General features: G+C 40.4%; 1 protein-coding gene across 7 annotated transcripts in view; it reads left to right on the top strand.

The window, feature by feature from the left end:
• APP (amyloid beta precursor protein) overlaps positions 1 to 14,228 on the top strand; it is a 271,815-nt gene that overhangs the window by 108,472 nt on the left and 149,115 nt on the right. For all 7 annotated transcript variants that reach the window (XM_086675790.1, XM_086675789.1, XM_086675788.1 and 4 more), the window contains exons 4-5: positions 6,382 to 6,494; positions 8,880 to 9,073. In XM_086675790.1, the coding sequence (XP_086531916.1) occupies positions 6,382 to 6,494; positions 8,880 to 9,073 (307 nt within the window). The remainder of the gene's footprint in view (positions 1 to 6,381; positions 6,495 to 8,879; positions 9,074 to 14,228) is intronic.

Here is a 14,228-nt window from a genome sequence, read left to right as displayed (position 1 = left end):
ATAAGCAATGCGCCAGCGTAGAACCTTGGGACTATAACTGAACAGTGATAATGTACTGAGAATAAAACCTCACTGCCTTCAGTAGGCACATAGTAGGTGATCAGTAAACAATGAAGAGTAGTTGTTTCTACTCTTATTAACTATAATTGATATTAGTACGAGAAGCAATAGTGGTTGATGAATGGATGCTGGGGTGGGGAGGAGTAATAACACCAGCAATAATAATTGTTACAGGCACGGAGCTGAGTGCTATATGAATATTAACCCATTTCGTTTTCCCAGCTCTCCCATTTACTGTGTGTGACCTGGGCTGATTATATAATTTCTCAGGCTCACCTTCTCCCCCTACACAGTGAGACCATTAGTTGCCTCTGAGTGTGGTGTGAGGTGATGTATGGCCACGCCAGACACGGAGTCCAGAATCACTGAAACCGTCCACCTCTTACCTGGAGGGCCAGATCTGGGCCATGTCTCATCTCTCATGGTCAAGTATAGCACAAAGAAGCAAAGAGGCTTTGCCACTTTTCAGTGATTACGTTGCCGGAACATTCTTACCCCGACCCCCTTTCTCATCTCCCCTTTCCTGAATCGTTTTTAACTCTTGAGAGACCAGGAAGGGAGGACGCCCTTTGACCCAATCCATAGACCTCTGACATTTTTAGCCCTTTTATTCCCACGATTCTGGCCGACACCACTTTAGTCTTTGCAAGTTTATAGAAATATTTTTTAATTCTGAAATCTCTGTACCTTGAAGTTCTTAATTATGGTTCTGGAATCTGTAATCAATCTATTCAATCCCACTGTGACTCTGAAAAATCTCAGCCGCGTGCGATGTTGCTCTTTTCCTCTGACAGCCCCCACCCCGTTTCTCCCCGTGCCGTGAATTCAAGGTCCAGGTGGTTTTCATTGTAGCACCTCATACTCAATTCTGGCTTCTTCCTGGAATCATCTGTCTTTTGAAAAGGCAGCATAAGAAAATTGAAAACTACATTCCTATATTTGAATTCCATGATCCGGGAGACTCCACTACTTGCCTGTTTAATATTTATTCCCACTTCTTCCTTTCTAAAAGAACCCCAGATTTCTTTTTTTGTTCACAGTGACAACATGCTCTGCTGAAAATAGTCTCACAGATTCCCTTGCAGCTGAGTGCGGCCAGATAACATAGTGCTGGCATGTAGGATGTAGATAATGGGGAGGAGGGTGTCCATCCCGTGTAAAACAGCCAAGCTGCATTAGGGCAGGAAAACAGACAGGAAGCCATCATCCCTTGGCCTGTTCCTCCTGTTTCCTGCGTGCAACTTGGACTTGAAATGAAGACTTCGGTTACCGTGGCCATTTTGACCACGGAACATGAAGACAAAAACCACCGTGCTAAGGATGGCAATACAGAAAGATGGGACTAGCCTGGACCATGAGTGCATCATTGAAAATGTCTAGCAGCCCTAGCCTCAGTACCAGACTTCTTGTGTGAGAGAAAGAACCCCGTCGTGTCTTTAAGCCACTGCTCATCGTGTGTCCTGTTGTATGCCGTGCAGTGCATCCCCAGCTGTTTTATGTGGCTTGCCAGGTAATTTAAGTCTAGTTTTATCGTCAAATAGACTGCATCGTCGGTTATAGCATTTCAGCCCTTTCTAGTCTAAAAGTGAATCTGCTTTTATAAAAGCCGAAGAGAATTTGCCAAATAACCCATTTCAACCAGAGTTTAAACAATGAGTTGAGTTACCACTCCTGGATGAAAAGCTTAGAGACTCAGATTTTTAGGCCAATTCCACCGCCAACTGGCTCTGTGGGCAAGCCACTTGACTTCCCATCTGCAGAATGAGGTAATTTGAGCTAGACAATCCTCTCCAAGACCACCAAGGAGCCAGTGGATTTAAGGCCTGCAGAGTCCCGGTTGAACTGGGCATCATTGTGCATCTTGCCAAGACTTTTTGGCCAAACCCAGATCTTGTTCATTAGCTTTGAAAATCCCCTTTCAGTTGGAGTGTGTGTGGTGTGTGTGTATGTGTGTGTGTGTGTGTGATATAAATTGTGAATTTTTTTCAACAAGAAACCAGATTGTATGCTTATTCATAAATGTGCACAGTATATACTGATGAATTTGTCCCTAGGATTAAATGGTGCCAAATGCCCCAGAGGTCAGCATTAACAGGAATCTGATTTCTCATTATGGTACTTAATTTATTTTGATCGCTTTCACTTGAATTCTTTTAAAAATTGTGTGTATTTTTGGTTTTGGTTTTGGTTTTATTTTTGTTTTTTACCTGAAAGATCAAACCAAAGAAAACCAGAAGGTTTATTTAAAAAATATGTTTCATACAGAAACTCCAGGTAAATACTGTCAGGGTTTTTTTTGTTTTGTTTTGTTTTAATTAAAAGACTATTTTTTAAAGCAATTTTAGATTCACAGCAGCACTGAACGCAAAGTACAGAGTTCCCATGTGTCTCCAGTTGTATCATAGACATTTAAGAATAATTCTTTTAGACATTGAAGAATAATTCTTTTAGAATTAAAAGGGGAAAGAATATAGGCCGTGTTAAGCTAAACTAGCTTGTGAGAATGGATTTGTTATATTTTTACCACTCCTTTTTAATTCTTTATTAAAAATTGTTAACAGATTTTTGTGGTTTAATTGCTTAAAATTTCTGATGTGGAACATTCTAGTATGTTTCATCAATTTTGAAAGTAATAATTTAAGCAGGGCTGTAAAACCATCAAGTCATTGCCAAATTTTATTTTAATGTTAGAGTACAGTGAGTTTCCTATTTTGCCATTAGTCCTGAGGGCTTATTAAATAGCCAGTATTTATCCTTGGGGAAAAAAAAGCAATTTCATTTGAGGAGGCATATATTTCTTGGCTATATACATTGTTAGAAGCCCAAGAGCATCTTTACAATGCTAAATGGAGGCTCCTTTTGCAAATTAAAAAAATTCTAATATCTTTTTACAAATTAATGCAATACGTGTCCTTTTGATGAACATGACATTTACCAAGGCAAGTATCTTTCAACCACTTTGGCTTTTTGCATGAAAATCTAGTCTTCTGCAGACTGGCCTAAAGGCAAGTAAAACAAGACCTTCTGTTTGGGAGCTGTTAGCCAGTTTATGCCGCAAGAACTCTTTCAGGTCAAGGTTGAGAGTATCCAATATTCGCTCCTTATTGTCTCATGAACTGATTTAATAGCCTTGGGCCAGGCATTTGTCTTTCCAATAATTACTTGTAAAATTTAAAAAAAAAAAAAAAAAAAAAAAAAAAAGAGCACTTAGTGGTTGGACATTTGTGAATATGGCGGTATGGCTTGACTGACCAGAGCCAATAAATGAAGGAGATATCTTCAAGCCTTTGATCACTTCTGGCCTCCTGTGGCCTTGAAAATTGGGATGCTGAGATATCACGTATTCTTGCTAACAGCTACAGTTGACTGCCTTTCCTGAGAAACCATCAAGAGTCCACCTGGGGAAGGTGTATTGGCTTTGGATGAGATTACTTTTATTTTCCATTCTCCATCTCCTCTGGATTTTAGTTTGGTTATTTTTGTTTTGTTTGATCGTATTCTATGTAAAAGAAAAGGGAAAACGTGATGTCACTTGCATTATTGTTATTTCCTTCCCTATACTGTACATCTAAACGTTCATGTCCGGGACTAGGTTATCATCTCCTGAGAGTAGGTGGCCTTCAGCACGTGTCTTGGCAGTCTTTTCTCCCGCGGGAAGTGAGATTGATACTATAAAAGGTCTGCGCATGGCTGTTGTGACGCTGAGGTGCAGTGACGTATGTGACTAGGTGTGTGGGTCCAAGGTGCCCAGGACTCCTGGGTTCCTTTGCCACGCCCCCTACTTGCAGCCCTTGACGGCTCATATTTCTTGCATTCTCTGTGACTCACAATACGTTGCTCGGAGCATCATAGACTGTCTTAAAAGATTTAAGGAATGACAAGATGAAAGGCTCTTTATCCTCTATGATTTGGTTAGGTTTTTATATAAATATTATTAATTAGACTAAGTGCTTAAGTATCAGGAAACATCTTGCATGTTTGAGCCACAAACCGACTAAAGTTTAAGTGCCTTTATAGAAAGTTTTAAAGAACCCTTTTCTATAACGGGAATAAACAAGTTTTTTTTCTGCCCCCCTCTGAGGGCCTTTATTGCTCTTCAGGGTGCATTTCAGAATATTTTATGTTAACACACTGTGAAAGAAGAAAATATGTTCTTTGCTGGAGTGTGGACAACTTTTATATCTTATTTGGAGTCATTGGTTTAAATATGTTCTTGCATGTCTTGCGCAAAGGATGGCAGCACCCTACTCCGTGGTCTCCCTGCTTTCCTGGTCTACCTACGCTCGCTTGATAAAAGAGTTTCTCGGAAAAACAAACTTGAGCGTGTCATTCCTGTTTAAAGTATCTTTTGGGGGGCGCCTGGGTGGCGCAGTCGGTTAAGCGTCCGACTTCAGCCAGGTCACGATCTCGCGCTCCGTGAGTTCGAGCCCCGCGTCGGGCTCTGGGCTGATGGCTCAGAGCCTGGAGCCTGTTTCCGATTCTGTGTCTCCCTCTCTCTCTGCCCCTCCCCCGTTCATGCTCTGTCTCTCTCTGTCCCAAAAATAAATAAAAACGTTGAAAAAAAAAAAAAAAAAAAATTTAAAGTATCTTTTGGCTTATGTTGCCTCCAAAATGGTATCTAGAACCTTAAATTCTCCAGGTGGGAGTCCAACGTTTTTCTCCAGCCTCATTTACTTCTGGACTCCCTTATCCACTCACCTTGTATTCCAGCCATATTGTGCTTTTGTCTCCTCTACAAATACCCTTGCCCTTTTTTCTTTTTTTACACAAGAAATTCCGTCCTTATGAAGGGCCTTTTGCCATTCATCCATCCATCTCTCCAGGATGGTCATGTCTGCCAGAACTGGGCCAGGGATTGGGAGCTGAATGTTAAACAAGACAGGTAACTGTCCTTACATCATGGAACTTCCATTCATTTCTACACGGCATCCTCCCACGTATCCATTTGGACTCATCTCTGATGTTGTTTCTACTTTGAGTTTTTCCCCAGTGCCTCCAAGCGGATGTGTTCACTCTTTGGGCCCAGTCTACATCTGTTACATCTCTTCTTTATCTCTGTTACAGCATTTTGTGTCTTCATCAAGATACCGGCTGCCTGTTGTGTACAGAATCTATGCTAAAAGCTGGGGATACTTGGGGGATACTAAGTGTGGCTCAGTCGGTTGAGTGTCCAACTTCGGCTCAAATCATGATCTCGCGGTTTGTGAGTTCGAGCCCCGTGTTGGGCTGTGTGCTGACAGCTCAGAGCCTGGAGCCTGCTTCGGATTCTGTGTCTCCCTCTCTCTCTGCCCCTCCCCTGCTTGCTCTCTCTCTCTCTCTTTCTCTCTGTCAAAAATAAATAAACATTAATTTTTTTTTTTAATCTGGGGATACTCCAGTGAACAAAACAAATAAAAAACTAAGCCTGTAGCTTACATATTGGAATTATCCAACTTGTACCCTCATAAGAATGTAAGCATTCTTGTAGGACTTTATGTAATATCTTTATTATATCTATGGTACCAGGAATGCTAGAAATAATTTGCATGATCCACATTTTCTTTAAAAATACGGCAAAAGTCTAAGGCACAGTCTTCATAATTTAATTGAATTCATCTCTGTGTGTGTGTCACATATATAAACATATGTATGTCTATAATTTTAGGAAGTAGAAAAATGCTAACTTTTGTAATAGTTTACAAACAGATTAAATGTCCAAGAAGGGGAGGGAGGGATGAATAATTATTTATATTGACTCCACTCAAATGATTGCCCAGACAGTGTCAATCTGCATTTTTTTCCTCCTCGTTGTAATTCACTAGAAGCCTTTTTGCATGATTAACTTTGCAGTCAGAGATATATGTTAATTACATAAAGATTTCGCTTAAAACATGTAGGAAATATTTTCTTTTAATTTTTTTTATGTTTATTTATTTTTGAGAGAGAGAGCAGGGGAGGGCAGAGAAAGAGAGGGAGATACAGAATGTGACACAGGCTCCAGGCTCTAAGCTGTCAGCACAGAGCCTGACATGGGGCTCGAACTCAAGAACTGCGAGATCATGATGTGAGCTGAAATCAGAAGCTTAATCGACTGAGTCACCGAGGTGCCCCATGTAGGAAGTATTTTAACTATCAAGGTTGATATAGCAAGAAACTGGGCTCAGGACACAGGACTCTACATTGTAACAGTACTTGTCTTTCAGTACTGGATTGATTACTTGGTCATTCAAAAAGCTGTATAACTTCTGAAGTACTTTTAGCCCTTCTTTGCTTGATATCAGCCCAGTGATAAGACATCTGTGATGCAGATGGAATGACACGAAGTGTTTTCCTTTCTTGCAGTTGGCGAGTTTGTAAGTGATGCCCTCCTTGTTCCCGACAAATGCAAATTCTTACACCAGGAGAGGATGGATGTTTGTGAAACCCACCTTCACTGGCACACCGTCGCCAAAGAGGTACCAGCCATACATTTGTTCTTTTAAAGTGAAGATTTCCTAAGGAGACGTGTCACGACATGTTAGAATATATTTTCAGGCAATAGCTATGTTGATAAAGAAGTTATATTTTTTAAATTTTATTTATTTTAAGGATTTATTTATTATTATTATTTTAATGTTTATTCTTGAGAGACAGAGAGAGAGAGAGACAGAGAGAGAGCGTGTGCGCACGAGCCAGTGGAGGAGGGGCAGAGGGAGACACAGAATCCGAAGCAGGTTCCAGGCTCTGAGCTATCAGCACAGAGCCCGACGCAGGGCTCAAACCCATGGACTGCAAGATCATGACCTGAGCCGAAGTCGGACGCTCAACCGACTGAGCCACCCAGGCGCTCCTTATTTATTTATTTTTTATTATTTATTTTTGAGGGAGAGAGAGAGACAGAGTGTGAGCAGGGGAGGGGCAGAGAGAGAGGGAGACACAGAATCCAAAGCAGGCTCCAGGCTCCGAGCTGTCAGCGCAGAGCCTGATGTGGGCTCGAATTCCCGAACCAGGAGATCATGACCTGAGCCAAAGTCGGACGCTTAACCAACTGAGCCACCCAGGCACCCCTATATTTGTTTATTTTTTTTTAAGAACTGTTGAGGAGTAAACTTTTAGGAGTCCAAAACAGATTTAGTTAGCTAGATCTATTATGTGTCTATGCCATGTTGTATAAATCAGAAACTAGAATCTTACACTGCATAAACCTTAAAATATACCTTTTTCCCGATGATTTTTTGCCAAATTATTTTTTTTAACCAATTGCTTTCTTTTGTCATATACAAAGCTTTTGTAATTTGACCTTTTTCCCTGTGGTCTCTTGGGGAATACAGTGGTGAAAGAGGAAGTAGCTTGTCCAATACCAGTGGTCTCTTCAGTTACGCCATCCAATTTTGTATTCGCCACACCATACCGCCACCTTCATTTTTCCACAGTGGTTGAATCACTGGATTCACCAGTGCAAACCTTTGTCAACCCCTGATTTTGGCAAAGTGGACAAGACCTAAGACAATTAGCATAAAATGTCCCTTTTTATTATCATCTTCAAAAGTGCTTTGTGCCTTTGATATATTATGAAAGTGTTCTCATAAGTGTATATAGTTTTTGAGGAAGACCAGTCTCCTAGACAAGGCTCCCTTGTCTAGTCTAGTGCATTGGTTCTCAAATGCAGTCAATTTTATTTCCTCCTCCTTCCCCAGGTACATATGCCAATGTCTGGAGACATTTTTGATTGTCACAGTTGGAAGGGGAGGTGTTACCGGCATTTGGGGGCTAGAGGTCAGAGATTCTACTAAACATTCTTCAGTGAACAAGACAGCCTCTCCTCCCTCTGTCCCCTGTCCCCAAGAATTATCTGATCCAAAATGTCAGTAGTACTGAGGCTGAGAAACCCTGATCTGGCTCACATAGCTTTGAAGTTGTTAGGCAGAAAACACCCCTTAAGAGTTAGCATTAATTTTGCCTTTTATAAAAAAAAAAAAAAAAAAAAAACTTTTAATTTACTGTAAAACAAAATTTTCTTTATAAAAAAGAAGAGCTTTTTCAATCTTAAAAAAACAGACCAGATACTTTGAAGCTTAGCTACCCATCTAATAACCTCATTTTCTTTTCTTCTTGAGTTAAAAAAAAAAAATTGTTACTAAGAAAGAAAAATGACTTTAATTCCTATGAGGTCAAAATACAGTCTGTAATATTTTCATTGTTTATCCATATGTGTTGAATTATTAATCTTTCCTCTGTCACCAGTGGATGCCTTCAAAGCTTTATGTTAATCTCGAGTTGTGCAAACCTCGCAAATCCCAGGAAAGCAAAAAAGATGTTGAAAGAGAAATCTCTAATTTAGACTGTAAATTTTGATTCATAGCAGAGGATAATTTCTTTTCTTCCCAGGATTGTTATTCTGGAAGTGAGCCAAGAGAGTTAGAATTTCTAGAGTAAGATACATCCAAGTGAGAGAAACTTCCATCTGTAACGGAGATGGAAGTAAGCTGGGGATGTACATCGAGCCGTCACGTCTTCCTGATACGCTAATGACGCAAGAAAGCACTGGTTCTCTGATATCTATTCACAATACAGTTCTCTTCTAGATCCTTTTTCCCAATTAGTTTCCATTCCGGTTGTTTTTATTAATTTCCGTAATATCACAACATAGCCTTCTTAAATAAGTAATACGTAGGTTTTAAAATAAGGGTGCCAAAGTGGTCTGTGCTGAAGACACTTGTAAATCCACTCAAAAATGCAGATGGTCCTTTGCACTGTCCAACTGGCCCTTGGTAGGTTGGGTCTCTGTCAGTTACGAGATTGGGGCTTTTCTTACAAAGAAACCAACGCACTCTCACTGTTTCCTCCTTACCTTGCTGTAGACCTGCAGTGAGAAGAGTACCAGCTTGCATGACTATGGCATGTTGCTGCCCTGTGGAATTGACAAGTTCCGAGGAGTGGAATTTGTCTGTTGCCCGCTGGCCGAGGAGAGTGACAATATTGATTCGGCAGATGCAGAGGAGGATGACTCGGACGTCTGGTGGGGCGGAGCAGATGCAGACTATGCCGATGGGAGGTAAGGTGGCTTTTGTGTTTGCTCTCTCGTGGACGCCAGAACGTCCAGATTACAGTCTTGTTTCTTCTACACATGTATCTTCCCGTTTCTCATTAAAGGGATCTCTGCCCACTCCTGTCCAAGTTTGCTTGTAGGAGGGAAATAAAATCTAAACCACGAAGTCCTATTATGGTAATGGCCACCTGTGTAACCTAATTGATCAACCACTGCTGAGTTACTTTTAGCTGTTTTATGTCGGTGTCCAAAGTTGGGATCAAAATACCACTGATACTATAATAGGTAGTTCTGTAGAATTGAAATCTGAGTGAGTGACTGGCATTCTGTTTTGGTCTATAATTTAGAAATATTTTTTAAACAAGATTTTGGAATTGCTTCATCAGTCAGTAGCTAAGTCTGAATTTTTTGTTAGAAAGGTTGGTTTTGTCTTTTGGTTCATTTTTGTCAGTTTTTTTGGCATTTAATCATCTCTTTGTGAACGACGTCAGAGGCATTCATAAATGTTTGCTTGAAGTTCTTTATCTTTGATTTCATGATAGTTAAAAGAATTGTATTTTCCCCTTTTTGGGATCTTAAACCCGTAACTTCTAGATTCTTATGTTTTATTAAAAGCAAACCTCTATATTCACATCATCAAGTTATAAAACTAGAAGTTGGGGGTTAGAAAGGTTACCTGCTTCAGTCATCAGTTTCACGCTCCATCATCCCCCAGTGGTGATGATTATCTCACTTCTCCTTTTCCTTCAGGACCCCCTCAAATGTTCCCTGGTGCCACAGGTTTTCCAATAGAACATTAAGTATGAATTTGTTAAGACTGATGGTTATTAATATAAAGTTTTCTGACTTACAGAGTCAGGTACAGATCTTTTATAATGTATTTTGTAGAATTTTTAAAAAATAATTTTACAAAAATACAACTAGATTTTTCAAACATCTAAGGCATCCTAATTGTCATTTCTTACCAGTTTAATAATATCAGGTTTCCCTTTAGTGCTATTTTCCAGTTTTACCGTAACTTTTTTTGTTAGTTAAGCTCTTTTGTGTTCCCTCTTTGCTAGATTGAGAAAAATTGTGTTCAGTGTAGCAGAATATGGAGCTAAACAAATCGGGGAATTACAAAAGAGAGAAAGAAATAAGGGAAAAGCCAACTGTATGCTTCACAATATTTCTGTCTATAAAAGTTGGAAGTTCATTAGAATAAACTCCTTCTCTGAGGCCATTAAACCCCAGGGAGAGCAGGACTTGCCAATGGGAAAGCGTCTGAGCTCTTTTTCCACAGGATGGATGGATTGTGTTCTGGGCCGTGGCTGGGCCCCCACCGGTATTCCATGAGCCAGGTGTAGAGAAACGTCTGTTGGTTTGGGTTTAATGGCTGCTTTGTCTAAAAGTTGGAATTGCCTAGTTCTTTTTGCTTTTATGATAGTTTTTTCGTATTTTTCTTCAGTCATATCTAGATGTGAAAGTTTCAGAGTGAGTTCAAGAAAAAATTCTTGTCATCGGGGCTCTTACTACATTATGCCAGTGCAACCAGTATTGAAAAGGGAATTTGAAGTTGGACAGCCATTTTCTTTGTTCATAGCCTGTTAGATACTTGATCATTCCACATCACTAAATTGACTCCGTACTTCATCAACAACCCAAATAATGGCGAGTAAACCAAGAGAGCTCCATGATTGCTGTTAAAATTAGACAGCTAGCTGTGCACTTGTAACCCTGTATCAAGGTTGGTGACCAACCATTCATGACCATTCATATAGAAGGGACTTCTGTAATTAAGAGTGGGTATTTTGGGGCACCTGGGTGGCTCAGTCGGTTAAGTGTTTGACTCTTGATATCAGCTCAGATCATGATCTCACAGTTCATGAGATCAAGACCCATATCAGCCTCTGCATGGACAGTGTGGAGCCTGCATGGGATTCTCTTTCTCTTTCTCTCTGCCCCTTTCCTGCTCATGTGCATGTGCACCTGTTCTTTCTCTTGCTCTCAAAATAAATAAATAAAAAGAATGGATATTCTTGTTGTATCCTGAGAGTGACAGGCTTTTGCCAGGGTCTCTTTTTTCCCTCTGTTAACACTTTTTTTTTATGTCTTGTAAAACCTACTTTCTATTGGGAATAGATTTGGATGTGTCCTTTTTTTTCCTTCTGCAATCCCTTCAACTTACTGACCTAATTGAAAGCATTACTAACATGATATCTTATGAAACCTTCTCAATGGCCCTTTCTTTTCCTACACCCTTTCTCACCAGTGTTGGAAAGAGATCCATAGGGCTTCCTCATTTATTTATTACTGTTATTCAGTAATTAGATTCTTTGATATCCAATCTCTCTGGTTAAAACCACTGTCTTCTGTGGCAGTCACCAAACTATAGGATGCCAGTGTATTATTCTTTAATGTTGTTTGTTGTTTTTTTAATTTGCTGTATTACCTACAACTAGGGCAACTATGCAATATATTATTCAAACCAGATTTGACCCTAGGACCACAGTGTGTAAGCACAAACTGAGCTATATGGTCATATTAGCTATCTCTATCTTTAGCCATATCACCATCCAGGTTGGCAGCTAGTTGAAATGCTAGCTGGCTCCTTCCTAGTCCTCTTTATTTAAATTCCATTTCTGCTGGCTGCAACACAGATATCCCTTGGACTCTGTCATCACTTAGAAATACTGTACCCATAGGGTTTGTCAGCTTTGACATTCCTCTCTGACCAGGATCTTCTCATCTTACACCCAAAACACTCATTGAGTCTTCTTGAATTTCACCCTGCTTTCATAATCCCCTCCCCAATTCAGGCTCTTAATCCATTATCCTCTTTTTCTTTTCTTTTCTTTTCTTTCTTTCTTTCTTTCTTTCTTTCTTTCTTTCTTTCTTTCTTTTTTTCTGTTTTGGTTAGGAGGGAGGGACCTTCCTAATGTGGATGGACCCGATGGGTAACCATTTCTGCATATTCATTTGAATATCCTGGAGTTGTCGATACCTGTCACATTTTCTTACCAATTTGTGTCAATCTTTTGTATTTGGGAAAAAGTAGTTTCTCCCTTTTAATGCTTCCGAGTTTTGTAAGGTTGATGTATCATGTCATGTAACCCTACCAGTTAATTCTATTTCTTATTCATGCTGTAACATCAGCTGGGATCTTAGTGTTAGTAGATGTGTCTAATTGTCATTATTTGATGACCTATCACCTTCCACATAGCAGCTGACCCAAGCCACCTTCATTCTCCTTGGTTCCTGGCATCACTCTCCTTCATGCTCCACACATGACCCCTAAATAGTCCCTTATCATGAATTTCTGCATCATGGTACCTGGGAGTTTATAGGTGTTTGTACATGTTTGTTGAGTAAATTCATGAATTTTCTTGATATCGGCTTGAGGTATCTTGAGAGGTACCTCAGCATCTTTCTCTTTCTACCTTCTTCCATTTCTTTGTTTCCCATTTTCCCTGTCATGATTATGTTCTATCTGAACGCGACTTGATTACCTCCACTCCTTTTCTTGGATTTTTTTAACAAAATGTATTCAAGACTTTTTTAATGGAGTTTTAGGGTGACTCAAGTCAGTTGAGCGTCCGACTTCGGCTTTGGTCGTGATCTCACAGTTCGTGAGTTCAAGCTCCACATCATGCTCTGCGCTGACAGCTCAGAGCCTGGAGCCTGTTTCAGATTCTATGTCTCCCTCTCTCTCTCAAAAAATTAATGAACGTTAAAAAAAATTTTAAATAATAAAGTAGTTCTAGGTGAGCAGAATGTACACAGAGGTCCCAGATATCCCCGCCCCCCTCATACATGCATAGCCTCCACATCATCAGCAGCTCCCACCAGAGCAATACGTTCGTTACAATTGACACATTATCATCCTACTTCCCTACTTTCCAGTCAAGGCCCAGCTCACCCTTGGGGTGCATACTGTGGGTTAGGACAGATGCGTAATGACATGTACCCATCCTCACGGTGTCGTACAGAGTATTTTCACTAAAATCCCTTTGTGTTTCCACCTGTTCATCCCTCCCACCCTTCAGCCCCTGGCAACCACTGATCTTCCTCTTGTCTTCGTAGTTTCACCTTGTCCAGAATGTCACATCATTGGAATCATACAGCATGTAGCCTTTTTCACATAGGTGCTTTCGCTTAGTTAGTAATATGCATTTAAGATTCCTTCATGTCTTTTCATGGCTGCCTTTCTAGCTTGTTTCTTTTTAGTGCTGAATAATACTTCATTGTCTGGATGAACACGGTGTATTTGTCCATTCATCTACTCCAAGACAGCTGGATTGCTTCCAGGTTTGGGCAGTGTGAATAAAGCTGCTGTAAGCATCCATGTGCAGGTTTTTGTGTGAACCTAAGTTTTTTGTTCCTTTGGGTAAATACCCAGGAGCCTGATTGCTGGATCATATGGTAAGAGTATGTTTAGTTACAGGAAAGCAGCAAACTGTCTTCCAAAGTGGGTGTCCTATTTTGCATTCCCACCAGCAGTGAGTGACAGTTTCTGATGGTCCACTTCCCCACCAGCTAGTGGTGTCATCAGTATTCTAGATTTTGGCCATTCAAAGGGGGGTGTAGTGGTATCTCCTTGCTTTAATTTGCATTTCCCTGATGACATACAACGTGGAGCATCTCTTCATACGCTTTATGCCATTCACATATCCATTTTTTTTTTTTTTTAATTTTCAGTCTTCCTTATCATTTATTTGCTCCTTCACCTCTACCCACAGAGTGCTGTTTGTTTCCCGAACTGACACTGCCTGAGTTCAGATCGTCATTTACTGGCTACTAGGCTAACTCTTGTGACTGTCCCTTACTACCTCAGCGGCTCACTTGCCCCTGTTAACCTTGGTGCTTTTTTTCTTAAAGGACCCACCATACCTTGACTTCTTATTACTGGGCATTCATTCTACCTGACCCACAAGCCTCTGTTTATTCTCTTCCCAGATCATTCTCCATGCCTGAGTCATGTTCCCATTTTGCATTTCTGATCCTGTTCACACTTGGTAGAAAATACTGGATGATCCCTGCAGCCTATAGGAAAGTTCAGATTCCCTTGCAGGCCATCCAGAAGTTATTACCTGGCCCTAGCCTGCATTTCACCATTCTACGTGTGCCTCACCTTACCTACTGCACCTGCACACCTCGACCTTTTCTTTGCCTAGGCTATCGA

Source organism: Puma concolor, chromosome C2 (genome assembly GCF_028749965.1).
Source record: "Puma concolor isolate L17-30 chromosome C2, mPumCon1.1.hap2, whole genome shotgun sequence".
Classification (NCBI taxonomy): Eukaryota; Metazoa; Chordata; class Mammalia; order Carnivora; family Felidae; genus Puma; species Puma concolor.
The sequence above is the reverse complement of the archived record's forward strand: the minus strand, read 5'-3'. Positions and strand labels throughout refer to the sequence as shown.